Below are 22,771 nucleotides of genomic sequence, written 5' to 3'. Positions count from 1 at the left end.
GGTGAATTATTTAAATTAGCACTATTTCCATTGGGCTGGAACCAATTACCATATTTTACATAGTTATAACTTCTAATGGTGCTTACTTGAATGTAGGAAAGCACTTTAGGAAAGCCATTGTTTGCACTAATAAGGACCTCACACAGCAAGAATGTTCAAGTCTGGGTAATGTGCTCTATACACTGGGCATTCATTTATTAAATAGTGACTATTCTAAAATGAAGTATTTCTTCTTAAACTATGAAGTCCATAGTTAAGAAATCAGATCACTGCAATTCTTCCATATAACAGATGTTAAAACATGTTTTTACCAAAGGCACTTGAAAATAGTGCAACTATCTTTTGTGGACATAAACTCATATGTGTAAAAGGCAATACACTGTTTTCACATCTAGCTTCCATTATTAAATAACATTTTGTTTTCATTTGAAAAAGTTTCTAGCTAAAAGAAACTTTTGGGAAAAACGTTTGCAATATTCTCTTTATTAAAAATGCTTTACATGTACTATATTATTTTAAACATCAAAGGCACATAAAATTCCTAAGTAAAAAGAGAAAGCTAGGACAGGAATTTGTTCACTGTTGTCCTTATTTCAGTTTTCCTGGGATAATCTAAAATTGACATCAAGCAGCATCATACCACATAATCTAGTGCACTCTGACATTTCATTAAATCTATTTGCATTAGAATGGGTGTAACTTTACATTGTACTGAAGGGAATAGCCTATAGTCACGGACAAGGGTATTTACAAGTTAAAAATTGGTCTAAATGTCTTAAACAGCTCTTTTTTATGTGTCAGTAATGTTCATAAAGACAAATTCAAGAAAATTTGTACCTTAGAGTGATAGAAAGCCAGAATGGGTCTGTTAAGGGGAAAGCAGACAGACCCAGTTGACAGAACAGCTACTGCTGGTTTCATCACACTCAGTGTGGCACCAAATGGATATACAAAGGTGAGAGCCCTATGGAAAAGTTCAGCCATATTAAAAATAAAAACATTTATAAGATTAACAAAGAATGATGCTCAATCTATTGACCAGAAAACAATCTTTTCTACCAGGCCTTGATTTTCCAAACTACAAATGGGAACAATTGAAGTAAACCTGCATTTATTAAGGTCTTATTCTGTTTTAGGCACTGAGCTGAACACCGGTTTTACAACGAAAGGCAAAAGAGCCTCTGCCCTCAAAGCAACACATTATACTACGCATGTGTAACATGCAAACAATTATATACAAACAAGATACATACAAAAGTAACCAGAGATTATTGACATGACTCAGATTCAAAAGAAAAGTGGAAATGATAGAAATTGCTATAATTCTACTTATAGTTATCATTCATATATTAAAGGATTTTTACCATTAAGATATAAATCATTCAGGATGGGGTTTTTTTGGTGGGGGAAGATAGAATGAAGTAAATGGCAAGAGAATCTGACTCTCACAAAGGTGTTAATGCCACTTTCTGAGTGCACTGAGGCATTAAAATATGTTTTAAAGGTATAGAAAAAAGATTTAAGAATTAAGGGGACTGTGACCATGTGATAAAAACAAATATAACAAGCAAATATTCATTAAACAAGTGTTATGTGTATAGCAAGATTAGGGCTATCAGAATTGCAAAAATTAAATATAACATAGTCCCCACTCATCATCATTAAAAAACTTAAAAGTCTAGTAGTGAGACAAGACACAAACACAGAGAATAATAAATACATATACAATGATATAACTGCTTGACCAAACCAGAACAGTAAGGTCAAAACTGGACAAGCATCTTAAAAAGTTCTAAGCTCATTTGCTTTGCTCAACCCTAGTATACCTTGAACTTTTAAAGATTATATAAGGCAAAAGATGATATTTCTTTTGCGGTAAATATTTATTTATTTATTTATTTATGTAACAGTTTTTGCTTTTTTGAATTGACATATATTTTTTCCTCCTAACAATTCTCTGGGGAAGGAACATTTTATCCCCATTTTATAAAGAAGAAAAATGAAATTGACAAAACTAGAATCTATTTCTCCCAACTCAAGTCCAAAGATATATTTGCTGCCTCTTTTAGTTATCTTAAATCTTATTAAGACTACTTTAACCTGAATAGGTTTCATTTCCTTTCACAAAGCATTCAATTTCAATTACTTCTCTAATTATCTCAACAGTTGCTATTTTTCCCTCCTTTTTGAAGAGGACCAATGACATCATGGTAATGTCTTGACTCCCTTGTGAACTGGATTTAAGTGAGGCAGAGGGGGCTCAAAGTTATTAACTTGACTCTCTTTCTGAGCCACTGAAGGCTAAAGAGCAAGAGACTGGTGACGGCCTGGGATGTGGTGGATGGTCCTGGCATCTTCCGTGTCTGACCAAGCTCTAATTGAGCCAAAACTTCTACTTCAGCTATCTTCATGGCTCCTGAAACAAACCGTTCTCATCAGCCCATTCCACCAGGGGAAAATCTTCACGTGCTTGGGGCAGATAATCCCCCAAGAGGTTGAAGGCCTGTCTGTCATGATGGCTCTACTGGGCTATGGCCACTGCACATGCTATAGCTTTTTGAAATCCCAAGAATTAGGTGACAATTGGACATCAAAAGTGGACGAGCAGCCCTGAAAAGGTTTTGGCAAGCCCTCACATCAAAGGTGCTAGTTCTTCCTGCCCCAATCACACCATCTCAGTAGTACTATCTAAAGCTATAAGGTTTTCCCTTTAGTTAATTATTAACTCAGCAATGAGAGTACATAAAGAAGCTAAAAAACAAAAAACAAAAAACTAGATGACATTCTGGAATTCCCAATATTAATACTTTACAAAGGAAAAATAATTTAAACTGAGACTAAGAATATACACTTACTGCGCATTGTTTCCATTGCTTTCCTCATCAATTATTCCAGGCACAGCTTTTCCTGCAGCTCGGCTTATTTCCCTTAAAGAAGCAAATACAAACTAGGTTAAAAAAAAAAAAACTCTTAAATTTTAATATAAATTATGTCCAGTTAAAACTAAAGAATGTAAGATCTAAAGAGGTCTGCAAGACAAGATTAGAAGGGAAGCAATAAACTGGGAAAATATTTTTACAGTCAAAGGTTCTGATAAAGGCCTCATTTCCAAAATATATAGAGAATTAACTCTAATTTATAAAAAATCAAGCCATTCTCCAATTGAAAAATGGTCAAAGGATATGAACAGACAATTCTCAGATGAAGAAATTGAAACTATTTCTAGTCCTATGAAAAGATGCTCCAAGTCATTATTAATCAGAGAAATGCAAATTAAGACAACTCTAAGATACCACTACACACCTGTCAGATTGGCTAAGATGACAGGAAAAAATAATGATGATTGTTGGAGGGGATGTGGGAAAACTGGGACATTGATGCATTGTTGGTGGAGTTGTGAACGAATCCAACCATTTTGGAGAGTAGTTTGGAACTATGCTCAAAAGGTTATCAAACTGTGCATACCCTTTGATCCAGCAGTGTTACTACTGGGATTATATCCCAAAGAGATTATAAAGAAGGGAAAGGGACCTGTATGTGCACGAATGTTTGTGGCAGCCCTTTTTGTAGTGGCTAGAAACTGGAAACTGAATGGATGTCCATCAGTTGGAGAATGGCTGAATAAATTGTGGTATATGAAAATTATGGAATATTACTGTTCTGTAAGAAATGACCAACAGGATGATTTCAGAAAGGCCTGGAGAGACTTACACGAACTGATGCTAAGTGAAATGAGCAGGACCAGGAGATCATTATATACTTCAACAACAATACTAGATGATGACCAGTCCTGATGGATCAGGCCATCCTCAGCAACGAGATCAACCAAATCATTTCTAATGGAGCAGTAATGAACTGAACTAGCTATACTCAGAAAAAGAACTCTGGGAGATGACTAAAAACCATTACATTGAATTCCCAGTCCCTATATTTATGCACACCTGCATCTTTGATTTCCTTCACAAGCTAATTGTACAATAATTCAGAGTCTGATTCTTTTTGTACAGCAAAATAATGTTTTGGTCATGTATACTTATTGTGTATCTAAGTTATATTTTAATATATTTAACATCTACTGGTCATCCTGCCATTTAGGGGAGGGGGGTGGGGGGGGAGTAAGAGGTGAAAAATTGGAACAAGAGGTTTGGCAATTGTTAATGCTGTAAAGTTACCCATGTATATATCCTGTAAATTAAAGGCTATTAAATAAATAAAAATAAAAAAAAAATAAAGAGGTCTGCAAGAATTTTTTTCAAAAGATCCTAAAATAATCTAAGACTGAAAGGCAAACACTTTAGATTATTTTTAAATCTTCCCTACCCCCATACACAATGTTCCTGCCAAAGGGGCACTTCTGATTTAATTAGATGGAAAAGATATACATATATTAAAATTTAATAATAGTGCGGGGAAGTCCATGATTAAATACCTGAATGAATGAATGGTACAGACAACTAGACTAAAGAATTTCAGAGATGAATTAGAGGCTGATTGACTTTTTATAAAGTGGGATTTAAACTTAGGCCTGAAAAATTGGTGGATAAAATCTGGAGAGGTAGAAAAATATAACAGAGAAGAAAGTTGTGTTATAACAATATCTGCCATAAGCACAAAGTTATCTGGTTTGTGTCTAATCCTTATTTTTGATCCATTTCTCCGTACTAGTTACCTTCCTATATTTCTCCTTCCTACTGTGGCTAAGCTCAATCTGTTTCTCTATTCCCTTTCCTCTCACTCTTTTTGGCTCTCTGCAATTCAGCTTCTTACCCTCATCTGAATCATTCAATTGAAAACCACCCTTTCCAAAGTTACCAGTGACCTCTTACCTGACAAAGGCAATGAATGGCCTTTTCTCAAGCCTCCTCCTAACTTCTTTGTAACTGCTGACATTGTCCATCACCCTCCTTTCTTTGATGCTCTCCTCTCTAGGTTTCCCTAACACTCTTTTCTCTCCAAATTCTCTCCTAATTGCCAGAACACTCCTCCTCAATATCCTTTGCCAGACTTCATGTAGGCCACACCCTCTAACTATACATGTCACCCAGGATAATGTTCTAGACCTTTTTTTCTTCTCCATCTATTCTACTTCATTTAGCACTCATGTATTTAATTTTCATTCCTATGCAGATAATTATCAGATCTATTTATCCAGTCCTAAATTCTCTCTCAACCACTTTGAGTTTCACATCTCCAACTGCTTATTGCAGGGCTCTTAAACTTTGTCCACCATCAGTGATCCCTTTCTGCTTGAGAAACTTTTATGTGATCCAGGCAAATAAACACAAAAAACAGGTATACAAATCAAACGTTTACTGGTAATAAAATTTCAAAAAAATTTACTGATAATAAATTCCAATAAAATCACAATTTTGCACACATTCAGTAATGAAACCCCACATGGGGTGCCTTATAAGATATCTTGAACTGGATGTTCTTAAATTCAACAAGTCCAGAATTCATTATTCCCCTCCCCAAAACCTCCCATCTTGCTTTAAGATCCTTCCTTTCATAATCTGGCTCCATCTTCCTTTACCATCTTCCTTTTTATTCCTCTTCATGTATTCTATAAACCAGTGCATCTAGTCTCTTTGCTGTTCCTTGTACACTTTCCATCCCGTAATTACATGCTTAGACAGATAGGATGTCCCTCAAACTTAGAGTGTTCTCTTTCCTTGTTCTTATTTTCTGACTTAACCAACTTTTCCAAGTTTCAATTAAAATCCCTTTTTCTTCCTCCCTAATGCTAATACCTTTCCTTTAGACTACTTCCAAATTATTCTCTATATGTTTTGTTTGTACATAATTCTTTGCATGGGATCTCCCCCATTAAGTTATAAATTCCTTAAGGGCAGAAAGTATATTTGCCTTTCTCTGTATCCCCAGAGTTTAATAAAGTATCTAGCTTACAAACAGATAATTACTGACATGTCAATAACTGCCATGTATTTAGTTTCTGGAAATATATGTCTAATACACACACATATATATTTGTGTATGTGTAGATGTATATATGTATGTGTGTGTAATATACATATTATATGCACATGTAAAGAAAGTGCTCAAGTTTCAAAGATCTTCATCAAAGTACTGCAGAGTCTCATTTGTCTTCCTTTATCTTCCTACTTATCTCCAAAGATCTTTACACCTTTACTAAATATTTTTTATGTTCCACTATGTCACTCCCACCTCTGGGCCATGATATCTTCCAAAAATGCCAAATTGTGCAATTCTTTTCTTCCAAATTGCTCAAGTCATGCAGTGTCCATGAAATTTTCCTCAAAAAATAATATTACTCTCCAACATGCAAGTTCCAGTCATCATCTCTACCAAGGGTTACACTTGATGTAAATATTAATTTTATCATGCCACTTCCCAGCTCAAAATAAAATAACCTTCCATGTCTATATGATGAATTTCAAACTCCACAGCCTAGTATTATGAATCTTCCATAATTTGATCTCATTTTCTATTTAGACAATATTATCTCTAACTACTGTCAAATATGAGACCTCAAAATGACCATTTACTGATTATAAACATCCCATAGTCAGTCTTACCTTTCCTTCTGCTGTTCCTTTTTTCCTGAAATACCTCTCCACTCCTTTTATCCTATACAAAAATCTAATAAAGATATTTCTTCTCTACCTTCTAACATGGCACTGAAAAACTAAGGCTGAAATTATGAAAGATAAGAACTTTGCAAAATAAGGTTAAAGTTTAGCACAACTGGTGCTGCTTGGCACTACTTAATTAATTGTTTTAGATCAAACAATAAGTAATGATATAGTCAACAAATATGGTGTTTATAATCATTTGTGTAAAAAGTTAGGCCCTTGGTTTGGGCTATAACCTCATAACATAATGTTTAAATGAAAAACTCACATTTATTTATGTTGTTTGGACTTATAGCACATTTTTCAGAAATTTATCCTACCATAAATGATGACTGGGTATATTTCTCAGCTGACTGCCTTAGATTATAAAATGCCAGCAAAGAGGTACCATACTTATCCTGATTTATATAGCACCTAATAGTACTATATGGAATTAGATACTTTTGTGGTAATGAGGACAACACTATGGATGTTACACACATTCCTTAGTAGACAAGAGAGTTGCAAGTAATAAATACACAAGGATGAAGCTCTCTTTTCATGGAATATAGCAGAAAAATGGATTACGACTTATGTCTCAAGAATATGTTCCATAATTTACAAGATGGAGAGAAATTATCCCCAAAACATGGACTAAAAGGGGGAAGTAGGTAAGAAAGAATGATTGGCAGGACCAATGGCAGAGCATAAAGAATGTATCTAATAATGTTTTTGATATGTTTACCTGTTCAAGACCCCATTGGATACCAAAGCTTCTTTAGGATGAAAATATTTGTAATACACATTTCTCACCACAGCATCTTTAAGGGAAGAAGAAAATGATTTTATAGATGAGACTAAAAATAAATGGTAAATTTTATGAATTAAACATAGAAGCTGAAAATATTACTCCCATCTCCACAAGTTTATGAAAAATTCAGTTACCATTATTAACCATGATCCCATATTCTTCTAGTAGAAAGTTAATATTGGTGTCAAATCTGGATTCACCACCTTCTCCTAGCATAACAAGGATATCTCCACCACTTTCAAGATATTTTTTTAGCACTTCAAACTACACAAAAGGAAAAAAAAATATTTCTGAGAAATTACTCTTAAATACTATATGTAAAAACAATCAGTTATAGCTAGATTTTTTAAAAGTTTTAACTTCCAAAAGCGATATAAACAAGATTTTTATCAGATCAGTGCAGAAAGCTACTAAACTTGTCTTTAAGCAAAAATGCTCTAACATAATAGTAGCAAAGTTAGCAGTCACCTTAATGTCACTTCTTCCTTCAGTCATTTCATAAAAATTTAACCCTCATATCCTGATCACATACTTAACTAAGCAGATAAAATATTTACAGTTTAAAAAAAGGCGGGGAGGGGAAGAAGAGAAATCTATTCATATAGAATCAGAATTACTCAGCCTCTTCTCTTCACAGTACAAAAGTAACAGCAGGGGGGCCTAGCAGCACTCTATTAATCAAGTTGTATTTTAAGACAAGAAAGTATTATTCAAACTCCATTTCCCAGACAATTTCTATAAGCTAGATCTTTCACTATCCATGAAACAGAACAAAACATAATTTAATTTCAAAGAGAATTTTCAAAGCAAAAGTTAGTAACTTTAACAGAAAAAAAAAAAGTAAGGATAATAACATTATTCTATAGCACTTTAAGGCTTACAAAGTGCTTTCTCATTTTGTGCCGTAGATACTATCATTGTCGCTTTATTATTTTCTTAGTATTATTGTCATTTTATAAATGAGGCAAAGAGCCTTGCCCAGTGAATCAATTAACTAGCATTTATTATTGCCTATTTTTTGTTAAGCATTGTGCTAAGTGCTGGAGATACAAATACAAAAATGAGTCAGTCCCTGCCCAGAAGAAGTTTGCAATTTCCTGGAATATAACAGATTCAAAGATAAATATAAACAATGTAGTATAATGGAAAAAGATTTTAATTTCTTTAATTAGGAAATGACATGATCAGACCTATAATTTAGGAATACCAATATGGCAGTTCTACCTATCTGAAGATAGGAGAGATTGGATAAAAGGGAAACCGGGGGCAACTAGGTGGAGCAGTGGATAGAGAACCAGCCCTGAAGTCAGGAGGACCTGAGTTCAAATCTGGCCTCAGACACTTAACACTTCTTAGCTGTGTGACCCTGGGCATGTCACTTAACCCCAATTGCCTCAGCAAAAAAAAAGGAGAACCAATGAAATTAGACTAAGTGGTGAGGTAAAGAGGCAGAGCCAAGATTTAAATTTTGACTCTTAAGCCCAGCATTTCATTCTCACCAAAAACAAACAAACAAAAACTACAGATATAAGGAGAAAATTATATTTTATATATAATCTACCTTAATACTTCCATATCATTTCACTGCTATAATCAAAAAAAAAAAAAAAAAAGGGAAAAACAATCATTCTAAATCCTACTCCATATATTAAATGCGATATCTAAAGAACATCAGCATAAAAAATACTAGAACCCTATTAAGGCCCTATACTAGGATTAGAGATATTCTATTATATATTAGGAAAAAGAAAAGAGCTGCTTTATTCAGAATAACTTTTAATTTGAAAAATGTCTTTTGTAGTTTAATCAACTTATTTCCATAGGAAATGAATTAACAAAAGAATTGTAGAGAAGCTAAAACAAAATTTTAAAAATCCAGTAATAGTTTGTGATATATAAGATTTAGCTTTAATCTACATGCAAGGTAGTTCTTACCTCAGCAGCTGTAAATTTTTCCCTTGGTCCTGCTGTAATCCACAATTTCACCCCAATTAACTTTTCTGATGTAATTTCATCTTTTAAACTAAAAAAGAGAAAATAAACAAATTGGTTTTGAATTCATCTATTTTGCAGATTGTATGGAAAACACAAGTTATGAAACTGTGACATGGAACGAACTATAGTGGCAATGTAAGATAACTTTCCATCATTTGTGAACTGATCCAACCATTCTGAAGTGAATCTTAGAAGTATGCTCAAAGGACTATTATAACTCAACAATACCAGTGCTACATCTGTATCCCAAAGAGATTTTTTTTAAACAAAAAAGACTTACATCTACAAAAAATTTTGTAGCAGTTCTTTTTTATGATAGCAAAGAATTAGAAATTGAGAGAATGCCAATCAATTGGGGAATAGCTGAATGGGTATGTGATTGTGATGGAATACTATTATGCAACAAGAAATGATTAACAAGATGCTTTCAGAAAAATCTGAAAATACTTTAATGAATTGGTATAAAGTGAAATGAACAGAACTAGAAGGACATTGAACACAGGAATAGCAATAAGGTACAATGATTGACTATGTATAACTTAACTATTATCAGCAATACAAAGATCCAAGAAAATTCTGAAGGACCTCTAATAAAAAATGCTATCCATCTCAAGAGAAGGAACTGATAGAATCTGAATGCAGATAGAAGCACACTGTGTTGGGGTTTTTTTTACTTTATTTTTCTTGTAGTTTTTTTCATCTGTTTCTTTCATTCGATGACTAATATGGAAATGTTTTACCTGACAGCACATTGTATGACTAATACGGAAATTTTTTACATGACTGCACTTTACCAAACTGCTTGCCTTCTAAATGAGGGGAAAGATAGGAAAGAATTTGGAACTTAAAATTGTAAAAGCAAACAAAGGTTAAAAATGTTTTTTACAGATAATTGGGAAAAATAAAATATTTTTAAAATTTTAATATATATATATATTTTTGGTTACACATATACATTTATTTTTAACATATTTCTACATGGATCATATTAGGAGAGAAAAACCAAAACAAAAAGGGAAAACCAGGAGATTAAAAAAAAAGAGGAAAAAAAGAGGTGAAAATAGTATGTGTTGATCTACATTCAGTCTCCATAATTCTCTCTCTGCATGTGGAAAGTATTTTCCAACCAAAATTTATTGGGATTGCCTTGGACCGCTGAATCACTGATCATAGTTGATCATCGCACAATCATACAATGTTTTCCTGGTTCTGCTTGCTTCACTCAACATGAATTCATGTAAACCTTTCCAGGTATTTCTAAAATCAGCCTTCTCATCATTTTTTAAAGAACAATATGCTATAACTTATTCAGCCATTCCTCAACTGATGACTTAAAAAAAAAAAAAAAGATAAATATAAGAACCTCTTTAACATCATCCCCCATTGGGAATCATCTAGATTCTGCTCAAATACTTCAGTAAAAAAGAAAATTATAAAATAAAATTACCTATAAAATGAAAATACTGAATAATTATGGCTTTTAACTAGAAATCTGATTTAAGTCATTATTAATTGAAATACTTCTAGATTCATTTTACGGGAAAATAAATATACTTATTTTTCTTTTCATTATACCAAACCTATTCAAACATGTATTATTAGGTAAGTTTTAAGATTATTTGTATAGCAAATAACTGAAAAGTGTAGCTGTTTTAAACAAAACCAATTAAAAACCAGGAACTGACATTAGCATAACTTCTTGCTTTGTAATTTTTGAAACAATTCTATTGAATTGAATATGGAATTTGTTGACTAGTTTGGAAGAGAAGTAATAATTACTTATTTACTAGTTCATTATCTTTACACTCAACCTCTTCTTACATAATCTAATAAATAATTGTTTTTACCACAAAATATATAAAATGAGAAAAGACTCATCACTAGTAGGCTCCTATTGCTATAGTTATGCAGAAAGGTATTCTATTTTACTAGTATATTAAAGCTGCTACAGGTAACTGAGGATAGCAACTACTTACCTCTGAATCTTCCAGTTACTACGAAGCCTTTTCTGTAAGGTCTTATAGCCACTGTTGGTGGTAAATATCTCCTTTTTTGATGCATTAAAGAGAATGGTGCTTCGAAGCTCTTTCTCCATAATTACCTCAAGTGAAAAAGAAATAGAAAATAAAAATCAAAATTACTATTTATTTCTAATATAGTAAATATGTATAAACAAGTCCATGTAAACAAAAATTCTAAGGACAAATTCTCAATAATTTTTAATAGTATAAAGATACTGAAAACAGAAGTTTGAGAACCACTTGAGATATATGGCAAAACTAGGACTGTAAAAAATTATTCTGAACCCCAAATTCTAAAATATACAATACAGGAAATAGCTTAAAGTGGAATAAAAATTTATAATTCTTCTGTAAGACGCTTAAAAGGTTTTATTTGAATAACCAATTTATTAAAGACATTTTAGTTACAAAATTATTACCAAAATAAAATTGAAAAAAACAAACCATTATTCTAAATAAAAACCCAATGCTCAATTCAGCACATTAAGAAAGGGGCACTTCTGATCTGGAACCTCTCTACCCTACTCATTTTTTCCATATTCTCCTTTCAAGCCATTACTCTATTTTTATTACCTTTGGACTATATTTCTAATATCATTTTCCTCTGCCTGGTGCCTTTTTATTCTAGTATTCCTCAAAGGGGGCTTTCATACCTGGATCTTTCTTCATCAATTTTGCCCATAAACCACTGCATCTTTTTTGTGATTTCCTTTCACAAGCCTCCACACCAAAGGCATTTACTTTGTAATTAAGCCTTAAACACTAAACCTTATTATCCTACCACTCACCATTTCCAGTTTGAAACTGTTCCTAAATTGAGTTCCCCAAAACCAAAAATAATCTAGTTTGCTGCTCTACTACCAACCAGCAACATGATATTTTGGGGCTTTGAGGCTCTAAGTTAAATAATCAGGCAACTACGCTCACTGGTTCTATTCCAAGCCAACAAAGGTACCTATCTACACAGACTTTCAGCCAATGAAAATCCATGTCAACGTTTTAGTTTACTACATTTAGAACCAGAAGGGATCTTATGAATCATTTGATACTCTTCAGATAAGAAATCTGAGTTCCAGAGCAGTTAAGTCATTTTCTCTGAGATCACTCAGGAAACAACTAAGAACTGAGATTCAACCAAGTTCCTCTGTCTCTAGTTCAGGTGCTCTTTCTACTAAATACCTCAGCACAATAAAAGGACTGCTAAACATAAACCAAAAGAAAAAAAATGCTATTAAAGCTATGAACAATATATATCAATTTTCTAAGTAATCAATAAATAATAAATTACTGTTGGTAATAAGGGAGACTAAATATAATTTTAAATTTGAACTGTTCTATGGTACATTTTAAAACTTCTACAACACAGAGATCTATATGTAGAGAAAATGATTAAAGAACCTCTCCTAAGCATAAGAACCATATGCACCTGCAGTCTCATTAAAATATGCAAACATATCATCATCATGACTCCTCTCCTCATAGTCCACTATCCATTGGCACTGGCTTCTATGTTAAACTCACCCAAGATATTCTATCTCTTGACTCGGGGCATTTTCTCTGGGTGTCCTATCCCTGGAATGCTCTTCTTTATGTCCACCTCTTAACCTACTTCAAGTCTCCACTAAAATCTCCCTTTTGGTAGGAAGTCTTTCCCAATTCCCTCTTAATAATGCCTTTCCTCTATGATTACCTCCAATTTAAATTCTAAAAATCTACATAGTTGTTTGAAATTGTCTTTTACCACAGATTATGAATTCCTTCAGATTAGGGATTGATTTTGCCTTTTCAGCTCTTAAGACATGGTCTACACACAAAAGTCATTTAATAAATGCTGGCTGAATTGACTTAACTTTACAAATAAATTCCAAAGATTTTCATCAAGCAACAAAAAAGACAGTGAACCAACCAGACAATACAGAGACAAAATGCAAGTATTCCTGGAAGCATCTGGAAACCAACTCCATAGTAATTTTTGGAATTTATACTTTGAGTAGCAGAGTCAGGACTGGAATCTCCATCTTTATATCAAAGCAATCAACCAACAAACATTTATAAGCAGCTCCTTTTGTTAATCACAGCAGTTTGGCATAAAGGATTCAAAGACAAAGCCAAACAATCCCTACCCTTAAAGATATTGTAACGGGAGAGATAGCATGAGCATGTACAGGTATTACACAAGGCACATACAAAACAAACGTAGTCTTGTAGGGCAAAAGAGGGATCGGAAAGACCTCCAGCCAAAGGTAACACTGAAACTGAATCTTGAAGGAAACTAGCATTTTAGGAGCCTCAATGGAGAAGGAAGAGCATTCCACACATGGGTGGGATACAGCCAGTTCAAAGGCAAGAAACAAGGAGGCTAGCATAGCTGGAGGCTGAAGTATGTGGAAGATATGATGTATTACAAGACTGGAAGGGTCGAGTGGGGCCAGATTATGAAAAGTTTTAAGTGAAACAGAGAAATTTATACTTGATTCTAGAGATGATAGTGAGTCATTAGAATTTGTTGGTTAGGGCAACACTGCCACACGTACACTTTTCAGAAGATCACTTTAGTGGTCCTGTGGAAGATGGAGTAAATTGAGAAGAAATTGAGAGATCAATTAGAGAGACAAATGACTATTGTGTGTAGACCATGTCTTAAGAGCTGAAAAGGCAAAATCAATCCCTAATCTGAAGGAACTCACAATCTGTGGTAAAAGACAATTTCAAGCAACTATAGATTTTTAGAATTTAAATTGGAGGTAATCATAGAGGAAAGGCATTATTAAGAGGGAATTGGGAAAGACTTCCTACCAAAAGGGAGATTTTAGTGGAAATTTGAAGTAGGTTAAGAGGTGGACATAAAGAAGAGCATTCCAGGGATAGGACACCCAGAGAAAATGCCCCGAGTCAAGGGATGGAATAGAATTAGGACTACTACAGTTGTTGTAGTCCAGAGTGAGAAGTGATAATGATGTAAATGAAGAAGCAAATGGAGATTAGGAGTGATAGAAACATGATTAAGCAAATGAGTGGATATGTGACAAATTGAGGATATAAAACTGAGGTGACAAAAAACAGGGTGATGAGCTACAACAGGCAACAAAGTTAGGAAGAAATGTGGGTTTGAAGGGAAAGATAAAGAACTTTGTTTGTCTTATTGTGTTTAAGACACCCAATCCAAAACATTCCACAGGTAATTAATGGATGATATAGAAATGTAGACTAGGGATAAATATGTAGATCTGAGAGTCATCTGGACAAAGATGGTAACTGAGCCCATAGTGGGAAAATAATGGAGAAAAAAGAGAAGATAGTCCTGGAAAGAGCCTTGGTGCCAGCCACACCTGGGGCACAAGGACACTGATGAAGATCCAGCAAAGGAAAATGAAAGGAAAAAGTCAAGATAAGTAGGAAAATCAAGAAAGATCCCATCCAAACCTAGCCTTCTTTCTAAGTCAGGTCCAAATCAAATGCTCTGAATCATAGCTTCTAAAAAATATCATCTATACTAATAGGAGCTGTCAAAAGGGAGAGATATTCAACCTTTGAAAAAAGATCACTTTCAGCTGGAGGATCTGGCAAAGTTATAATAATTAGGGGGTAATAATAATAATAATAATAGGGGTATATAATATAATAATAATAGGGGTAAGGATGTGACTGGGAGGTAATGGTGGGGTGACTCTTTTCAGAAAAGTGGGAAGTCACTGCAAGCACGGATAAAAGCGCGGCAGGACTAAGTCATTGGAACGACTAAGAAGGCTGACCCTGCAAAGGATGCACCTCTGTCCTTTCTGAGAAGGCGTGCTATGGGTACCGGACATTGCATACAGCTTCAGACTTTATTGAGGCATTGGTTGTTTTTACTAAAGAGACTTTTTTAAAGGCTTCTGAAAAAGCATTTTGTTACCAGAGCAGGCTCACCGGGCTAAGGGGAGCGAAGAGAGGCATAAGCATAAAAAAATCAAAATCTGGGAGCCCAAAATCAGCGCAGCCGCACGGAAAGGGAGCTGGATTTGAACTGAGAAGCCTCGGGTTCAAATCCCAGCAATCTTTCCGCTCCCTGACACTCAGCCTCCTCATCTACAAAAAAAGGGGGATCTCGAAGTCTCTTTCCAGCTCGGAATCCTAACACAACAGATCAGTTCCAGGTCCGCGTGGCGCCGGGCCTAGGGTGTCCGCGGGAAAACGGCGGGCCCGCCGCGTCCGGGGAGACCCTGCCGACTCAACCCGGGGAAGAAAGGGGTCTTCACTCGGCCGCGCGGGGCCGATCCGGGCCGGAAGCCCTCTTACCTGAGGCCCACTGACCACCATCGCCCCGCAGCGCCTACGGGCATTACGGGGGGCAGAGTCTCTAGGTGCCGCCTCAGATGCCTCCGCTCCGCCTAGCAACGGGCAGGCGGCACTGCGCGCAGGCGCACCGGGAAGACTACTAAAATGGCGGGCCTTTTATAGCGGCTGGGAGGGCTGCGGCGTGATGACGCGGCGTGATGACGCGGCGTGATGACGCAACGCGCTCCCGCTTTGCATCCCAGTTCCAGACTTGCCGAGGGATGCTAGGCAAAGGAGGAGAGTGATCTTAGAACGCCGGCGCGGAGGGGTTCGATTCGAACCTGAGCTCGATAGATTGGCCCATTTTTGCTAATACAACGAACTCAAAGACAAATTCGATTTTTTTCTTCCGGGGACTCCAGTTCTAAATTTTTGATAATAATGATTAAGAACGTGGAAAGATAACAAACTTCAACGAGCAACGTTCCTCGATATCCCCGAGCGGAGTGAGGGTTTCTTCCGGACGGCGTTCTTGCTCCCTATTGGCTAGGGCTAGAGAGTGGGCGGCCCCCCGGAAGTGCAATGTTCCTAGTTTAGAAAATAGATTAACTCGCGGGCATTCGTTTGCCGACGCGGCCACGATTGCGGCTGTGACACCGAGCTTCGATGGCGTGATCTTTACCAGTGTGGAGCTTACGAGGGACAGCGGGAGCAAGGTGATTCAGACCGGTTCCAATAATCTTGTGATGGGACTGGCGGATTGAGGGTGCACCACAATAGTATTTTAACCCAGTTGTGTTGTTATTTGTTTACTTTTTGTTTTTTTCTCATTTCCTTCCTTTTTGAGATGATTTTTCTTGCGCAGCGTATTTGTGGAAATATACATACATTTATATTTTTATATCTATGTTGGATTTTTAATCCAATGGGGGAGCGAGACGGGAGAGAGAAAAAAATTGGAACACAAGGTTTTGCAAGAGTGAACGCTGGAAATTTATCTATGTTTTGAAAAAAGCTTAAAAAACAAAGACTCACTGATTCCTTTTCTACAGCAAAATAACGTTTTGGTCATGTATACTTATTGTGTATCTAAGTTATATTTTAATATATTTAACATCTACTGGTCATCCTGCCATCTGGGGGAGGGGGTGGGGGGGGTAAGAGGTGAAAAATTGGTACAAGAGGTTTGGCAATTGTTAATGCTGTAAAGTTACCCATGTATATATCCTGTAAATAAAAGGCTATTAAATAAAAAAAATAAATAAAATTGTCTACAATTTTAAGCAAAAAAATAAAAAATAAAGGAGTCATGAAAAATCAACAAGCAAAGAAAAGGAGGGACTAAATAAACTCGGTGCTTGTCTTCCTAGATAGTCTTTTCTAATTGTAGTGGTGGAGGAAAAGACCATATACTTGGGCAGCAATAAATATGAGCGGTGATCACTTCTAAATTTAATCCATTTCCCAGACCCTACTGAAAGCCATTCTAATTTGGTAAGGACTGCCAGAATTAGGCAATGTTGGTATTTTCTTCTAAAATTCGTTGTCACTTCCGTACCAGCATGAGTCATCCGAGGAAGACTTTATAAGAAAGGAATGTCTTTTTGAGGCTGCAGACAAGAGAGAGAAAATAGCCTAGAATTGTAGGAAGAGCAACAAATTTGGAGACAAAAAATTTGGGTTCAAATCCCAATTTTGTTTCTTAAACTACCACTATGATCTCAGAGAGTCATTCATCCTTTCTGATTTCAAGTATCTTTGTAAAATAAAAGTGTCTGACTAGGTGATTTAAAAGGTCCCTGGCTGATTCTTTGTCATATGGTCCCATGATTCTCTGCTCTGGTCAACATCCTACTGAATCCAGCCCTGGACATCCTCACATTTTAGGAGGAAAATTTTTATGTCAGTGTCCTCAAAGGAAGTTCTAGGATGGACGGTGAAACCACACTACTGGAGAAACAGTAACTTCACAATAGTCATCAATTCTATTTCTTGATTGATTGATTCAAGCCCTCAGGCAACCTGATTACTATATATATCATTTCAATGGAGATGAAGCTCTTTGTCATATTGACCAGTCCATGTGCAATATAGGCCTTTACTCAGATCTCACAGAATCCTTTGTTGAATATCCTACTTTAGGCAGCTAGCTGGCATAGTTGGAAAGAATTCTGGGACTGGAGTCAGGAAGATTCATCTTCCTGAATTCATATCTGACCTCAGACACTTATCAAGCTATGTGATCCTGGGCAAGTCACTTAAATTTGTTTTTCTCAGTTCTGTATCTGCAAAATGAGCTGGAGAAGGAAATAGCAAACTAGCATATAGCCAAGAAAAAAGAATCAGACACAAATGAAAAACAAACAAACAATAACAAATTTTATATTACAGTTATCAATGTGTTATTTTTCTATTATACTGTAACCTCCATGAAAGCAGGGATTCTCTCTTACATATTTTTGTGTCTCATTGGGGTGAGGTCAGGTTAATTAATCATCTTAATTCAGTTAAGTTCATTAATGTTGCCAATAAAAAGAAAGGAAGGAGAGAAAGAAAGAAAGAAAGAAAAATGATTGAAACATTTAAAAGAAAATGCATAAATGAGAACAGAAGTTTGTGTTAATTTTCTCATATTGTAATTTTAGTATATGTGTTGCCGAAATAAGCACCAAAACAGACATTCAGATGGAGGCACAGATAAACATATAATCTAGGCAGCTTTGAAATTGAATATGAAATACATATTAAATTTAGCATGTTAATCATTTTTTCCCCTTGGGATATAGAAATGATGTTTATATGTTTGAGTTCAGAATTTTAAGAGTTAATAACTTTGTATATCTCCCAGAACCTAGCAGAGGACACTACAAATAAGTGCTTACTTTTTTTTTTTTTTTTTTTTTTACCTCTAGAGGTGACCTTGGAGAGAACAATTTCTATCATACAACAAAAAGAAAAGCCAGATTGTAAATCAAAATGAAAAGTGAGTAGGAGGTGAGAAAGTGGAGACAAGAAATGTAGACAGCTTTTTCTAAAAGTTTAACTGTGAAAAAGAGAGATACAGGACAACAGATGAACTCATTTGAAAAACAACTCATTTCCCCTTTTTCCTACTCCCATTCATCCCTCTTTATTTCTGTAGAGGGCACCACTCTACTTCTACTCTCCCAGGTTTACAGAATAAGCCTTGATTTCTCATTCTATTTAATCCCAAACATCCAATTAATTACAAAGTTTTATCAATTCTATCTGTACTTCTCTCCCATCTTTCACCCACACAACTAACATTCTACTTCATCCCTTACCTGGATTATTATAACTTCTTAATTAATCTTGCTGCTTGAAATGTCTCCCTTTTCCATTCAATCCTCCACACAAATACCAAAGTGATAGTCTTAAGGCATAAGTCTATGTTATTCCCCGAGCCATAAATTCCAGTAGCTATCACTACTAGAATCAAATACAAATTGTTTTTTTTGGGGGGGGGGAGGGAGAATTTAAAGCCCTTTATAAAGTGGCTGCAACTCACTTTTCAAGGTATTTTAGACATTATTCCCATCACACATCTCAGCCAAGTTTGACTATGTGTTGCTACTCATATATTACATTCCATTTCCTATTTTCTTTTTGCTTATCCCGATGCATTTCCTAATCACCATCACTTCTTAAAATCTTCCTTCAAACCTTGCCTCAAGCGCTACCTCTTATATAATGTATTTCGGGGTCTTCATAACTACTCGGATACCCTTGTTTTAAGTTAGCTTATATTTTCTTTTCTTTTGCCTTTTTTTTTTTTTTTTTTTTTTGACTTTTTGCTGAGACAACTGGGGTTAAGTGACTTGCTCAGGGTCACAGCTAGGAAGTGTGAAATGTCTGAGGTCAAATTTGAACTCAGGTCCTCCTGACTTCAGGGCTGGTGCTCTATCCCCTGCACCAACCTAGCTGCCCCTTCTTGTCTTTTTCAAAAATAAATAATACTTCAGCCCTGGACCCAGGCCCATCCCCAGCCCAGGCCCCATCTCTGAATCAGTGACAGTACTGTTGGCTTCCAGACCTCTCAGCCCAGACATACCAAAGAGGATCTATCTGGAAGGTCCAGAAAAAGTGTGTGGAACCAGGGGGAGTCCAATGGACAGTCCCAGCCTGGCTCTGGCCCCTGATCCAGACTCAGTCCCAGCCCCTACTTGGACCCCAGCTTCAGCAAGGCTGGTGTTGGAGGCTTCTGGACCTTGCAGCCCAGGGAAGACTCAGAAGGTCTGTGGCAATGGGGTCAGAGTCTAGTGTGCAGTCCCAGCTTAGCCTCTAGTGGAATCCCCAATGGCCAAAACACTAGAGCTTAGGTTACAGTGAGTCAGGGGCCCTCCTAACACCTCCAGGGCAGAAAAGAAGGTTTGTGGTCAGATTCCTAGAAGTATCTCTGAAAACAGCAATGCAAAACCCCTGAAGCTTGGGGCAGTGCACCCCCCCACCCTGGAAACAGAGCCCTGCTTTAACAAAGAAGCAAAAACAGTAATGAGTTAGGAAAATGAGCAGGCAGTGAAAAATGTTTTTGATCATTGACAGTTATGGTGATAGGAGGATCAAAGCACACACTCAGGAGATGATAACAAAGTCAAAGCTTTTACTTCCAGCCTCCAAGAAAAATAAGAATTGGGTTAAGGCTCAAAGAGCTCAAAAGTGACTTTGAAAATGAAGTAGGAGAGATAGAGGGAAAAAATTGAGAGGTGTAAAAGGAAAAACAAAAAGCTTAATGAAAAGAATGCCTTAAAAAGGAAAGTTGGCCAATTGGGGAAGGAGGTACTTTTAAAAGCTCATTGGGGAAAATAATTCCTTAAAAAATAGAATTGAGCAAATGGAAACAAATGATTTTATGAAAAATCAAGAATACAAAAGAGCAAAAGAAATGAAAAAAAATAGAAAATAATGTAAAATATCTCATTGGAAAAACCACTGACACGGAAAATAGATCAGGAGAGATAATTTTAAAATTATTGTTTTACTTGAAAGTCATGATCAACAACCAAATCATTTCTAATGGAGCAGTAATGAACTGAACTAGCTATACCCAGAAAAAGAACTCTGGGAGATGACTAAAAACCATTACATTGAATTCCCAGTCCCTATATTTATGCACACCTGCATCTTTGATTTCCTTCACAAGCTAATTGTACAATAATTCAGAGTCTGATTCTTTTTGTACAGCAAAATAATGTTTTGGTCATGTATACTTATTGTGTATCTAAGTTATATTTTAATATATTTACCATCTACTGGTCATCCTGCCATTTAGGGGAGGGGGGGGGTAAGAGGTGAAAAATTGGAACAAGAGGTTTGGCAATTGTTAATGCTGTAAAGTTACCCATGTATATATCCTGTAAATTAAAGGCTATTAAATTAAAAAAAAAAAAAAAAAAAAGAAAGTCATGATCAAAAAAAAAAAAAGAGAGAGAGAGAACCTGTTCGTCATCTTTCAAGAAATTATCAAGGGAAACTGTCCTGATATTATAGAACCAGAGGGTAAAATAGAAATTGAAAGAATACACTGACCAACTCCTAAAAGAGATACTAAAATCCCTGAAAGTTTTCAGGAATATTATAGCTAATTCTGCAACTCCCAGGTCAAGGAGAAAATATTGCAAACATTCAAAAAGAAATAATTCAAGTATAGTGTAGCCACAGTCAGGATAACACAAGATTTAGCAGCTTCTACATTAAAAGACTGGAGGGCTTGCCATATGATATTCCAGAGAATATTGGAGCTAGGATTACAACCAAGAATCACCTACCCAGAAAAACAGTATAATCCTTCAGAGGAAAAGATGGTCATTTAATTAAACAGAAGGTTTTCAAGCATTCATGATGAAAAGACCAGAGCTGAATGAAAAATTTGATTTTTAAATATTCTGGAGAAGCATATTGAGGTAATCAGGAAAGTGATATCATAAAGAACTTAATATGGTTTATTTGTTTACATTCCTACTTAGGAGAATGATACTTGTAAATTCATTAGAATGTTCTCATTATTTATGGAAGTTAAAAGGAGTATGTATAGATAGAGGGCATGGGTGTGAGCTGAATATGAAGGGATAATATCTTTTTTTTTTAATAATGACATTAAGGGATGAAAAGGAAATGTACTAGGAGAAAGGGAAGAGAAATTATTTGCCATTAAAAAAAACAGGCAAGAAAGAATCTTTTACAGTGAAGAGGAAAAGGGGGAGAAAAGGTAGTAAATGAACTTTACTCTTATCAGAATTGGCTCAAATAGGAAATAACATACATACTCAGAGAGGGTGTAGAGATCTATCTTACCCTGCAAAAAAATAGGAAGGGGGTGAGATATGGAAAGGGGAGATGAGGATGATAAAAGAGAGGGTGTATTGGGGGAGGGAATGATCAGTAGCAGAACACTTTTGAGGAGGGAAAGGATGAAAAGAGAGAAGAAATTGGGGCAAAATACAATTAGCAATAGTAATTGCAAAAGTGTTTTCAAAGCAAGTTTCTTTGATAAGACCTCATTTCTCAAACATAGAGGGAACATAGAGGAAAAAATAAAAGCCATGCCCCAATTGATAAATGATCAAAAGATATGATCTGTGTCCAAAAGGCTGTAAATTCATACATATCCTCTATGTAACACCACTCCTGGCCATGCATACCAAGAGATTCAGCGGGAAAAAAAGAAGGAAAATGATCTATATGCTCTCTTCTCAAAACAAAAAAAATTGGAAATTGAAGGGATGCCCATCAGTTGGGGAATGGCTCAATAAACTGTGGTTTGTGCTTGTAATGGAATATTATTGTTCTCTAGAAAATAATGGGCAAGACACTCAGGAAAAAAAAAAAAAAAACAAAACCCTGTAAAGTCCTTCATGAACAAAGTGAAATATACTGTATAAAAAGTAATAGTAGTGTTTTGGGATGACCAGCTGTCAATGATTTTGGTCTTCTCACTCATACAATCATCTATGACTACTCTGAAGTACTTATGATGAAAAAAATTCTCTCCATACACAGAGAAGGAACTGATTGTGTCTGGATACAGTTTGAAGCATTCTGTCTTTCTATCTCTTTCTTTTTAACTTAATTTTTCT

At 35.6% G+C, this 22,771-nt stretch overlaps 1 protein-coding gene across 3 annotated transcripts in view; it reads right to left on the bottom strand.

The window, feature by feature from the left end:
- IFT52 (intraflagellar transport 52) overlaps positions 1-15,837 on the bottom strand; it is a 38,123-nt gene extending 22,286 nt beyond the window's left edge. Inside the window, exons 1-7 of one of the 3 annotated variants that reach the window (XR_004232204.1) lie at positions 15,699-15,837; positions 11,376-11,500; positions 9,340-9,427; positions 7,539-7,668; positions 7,339-7,414; positions 2,856-2,927; positions 838-964 (exon numbers count right to left, since the gene is read on the bottom strand). Coding sequence is in view for 2 of the 3 variants with exons in the window: in XM_031953979.1 (XP_031809839.1) it covers positions 838-964; positions 2,856-2,927; positions 7,339-7,414; positions 7,539-7,668; positions 9,340-9,427; positions 11,376-11,500; positions 15,699-15,719 (639 nt within the window). In the remaining variant the exon portion in view is untranslated. The remainder of the gene's footprint in view (positions 1-837; positions 965-2,855; positions 2,928-7,338; positions 7,415-7,538; positions 7,669-9,339; positions 9,428-11,375; positions 11,501-15,698) is intronic. The other 2 variants (XM_031953979.1, XM_003756976.4) reach the window with 2 other exon arrangements.
- Positions 15,838-22,771: the final 6,934 nt, after the last annotated feature.

The sequence above is a fragment of the Sarcophilus harrisii genome, chromosome 2 (genome assembly GCF_902635505.1).
Source record: "Sarcophilus harrisii chromosome 2, mSarHar1.11, whole genome shotgun sequence".
NCBI lineage: Eukaryota > Metazoa > Chordata > Mammalia > Dasyuromorphia > Dasyuridae > Sarcophilus > Sarcophilus harrisii.
Note: the sequence above shows the minus strand (reverse complement) of the source record. Positions and strands in the feature narration are given on the sequence as shown.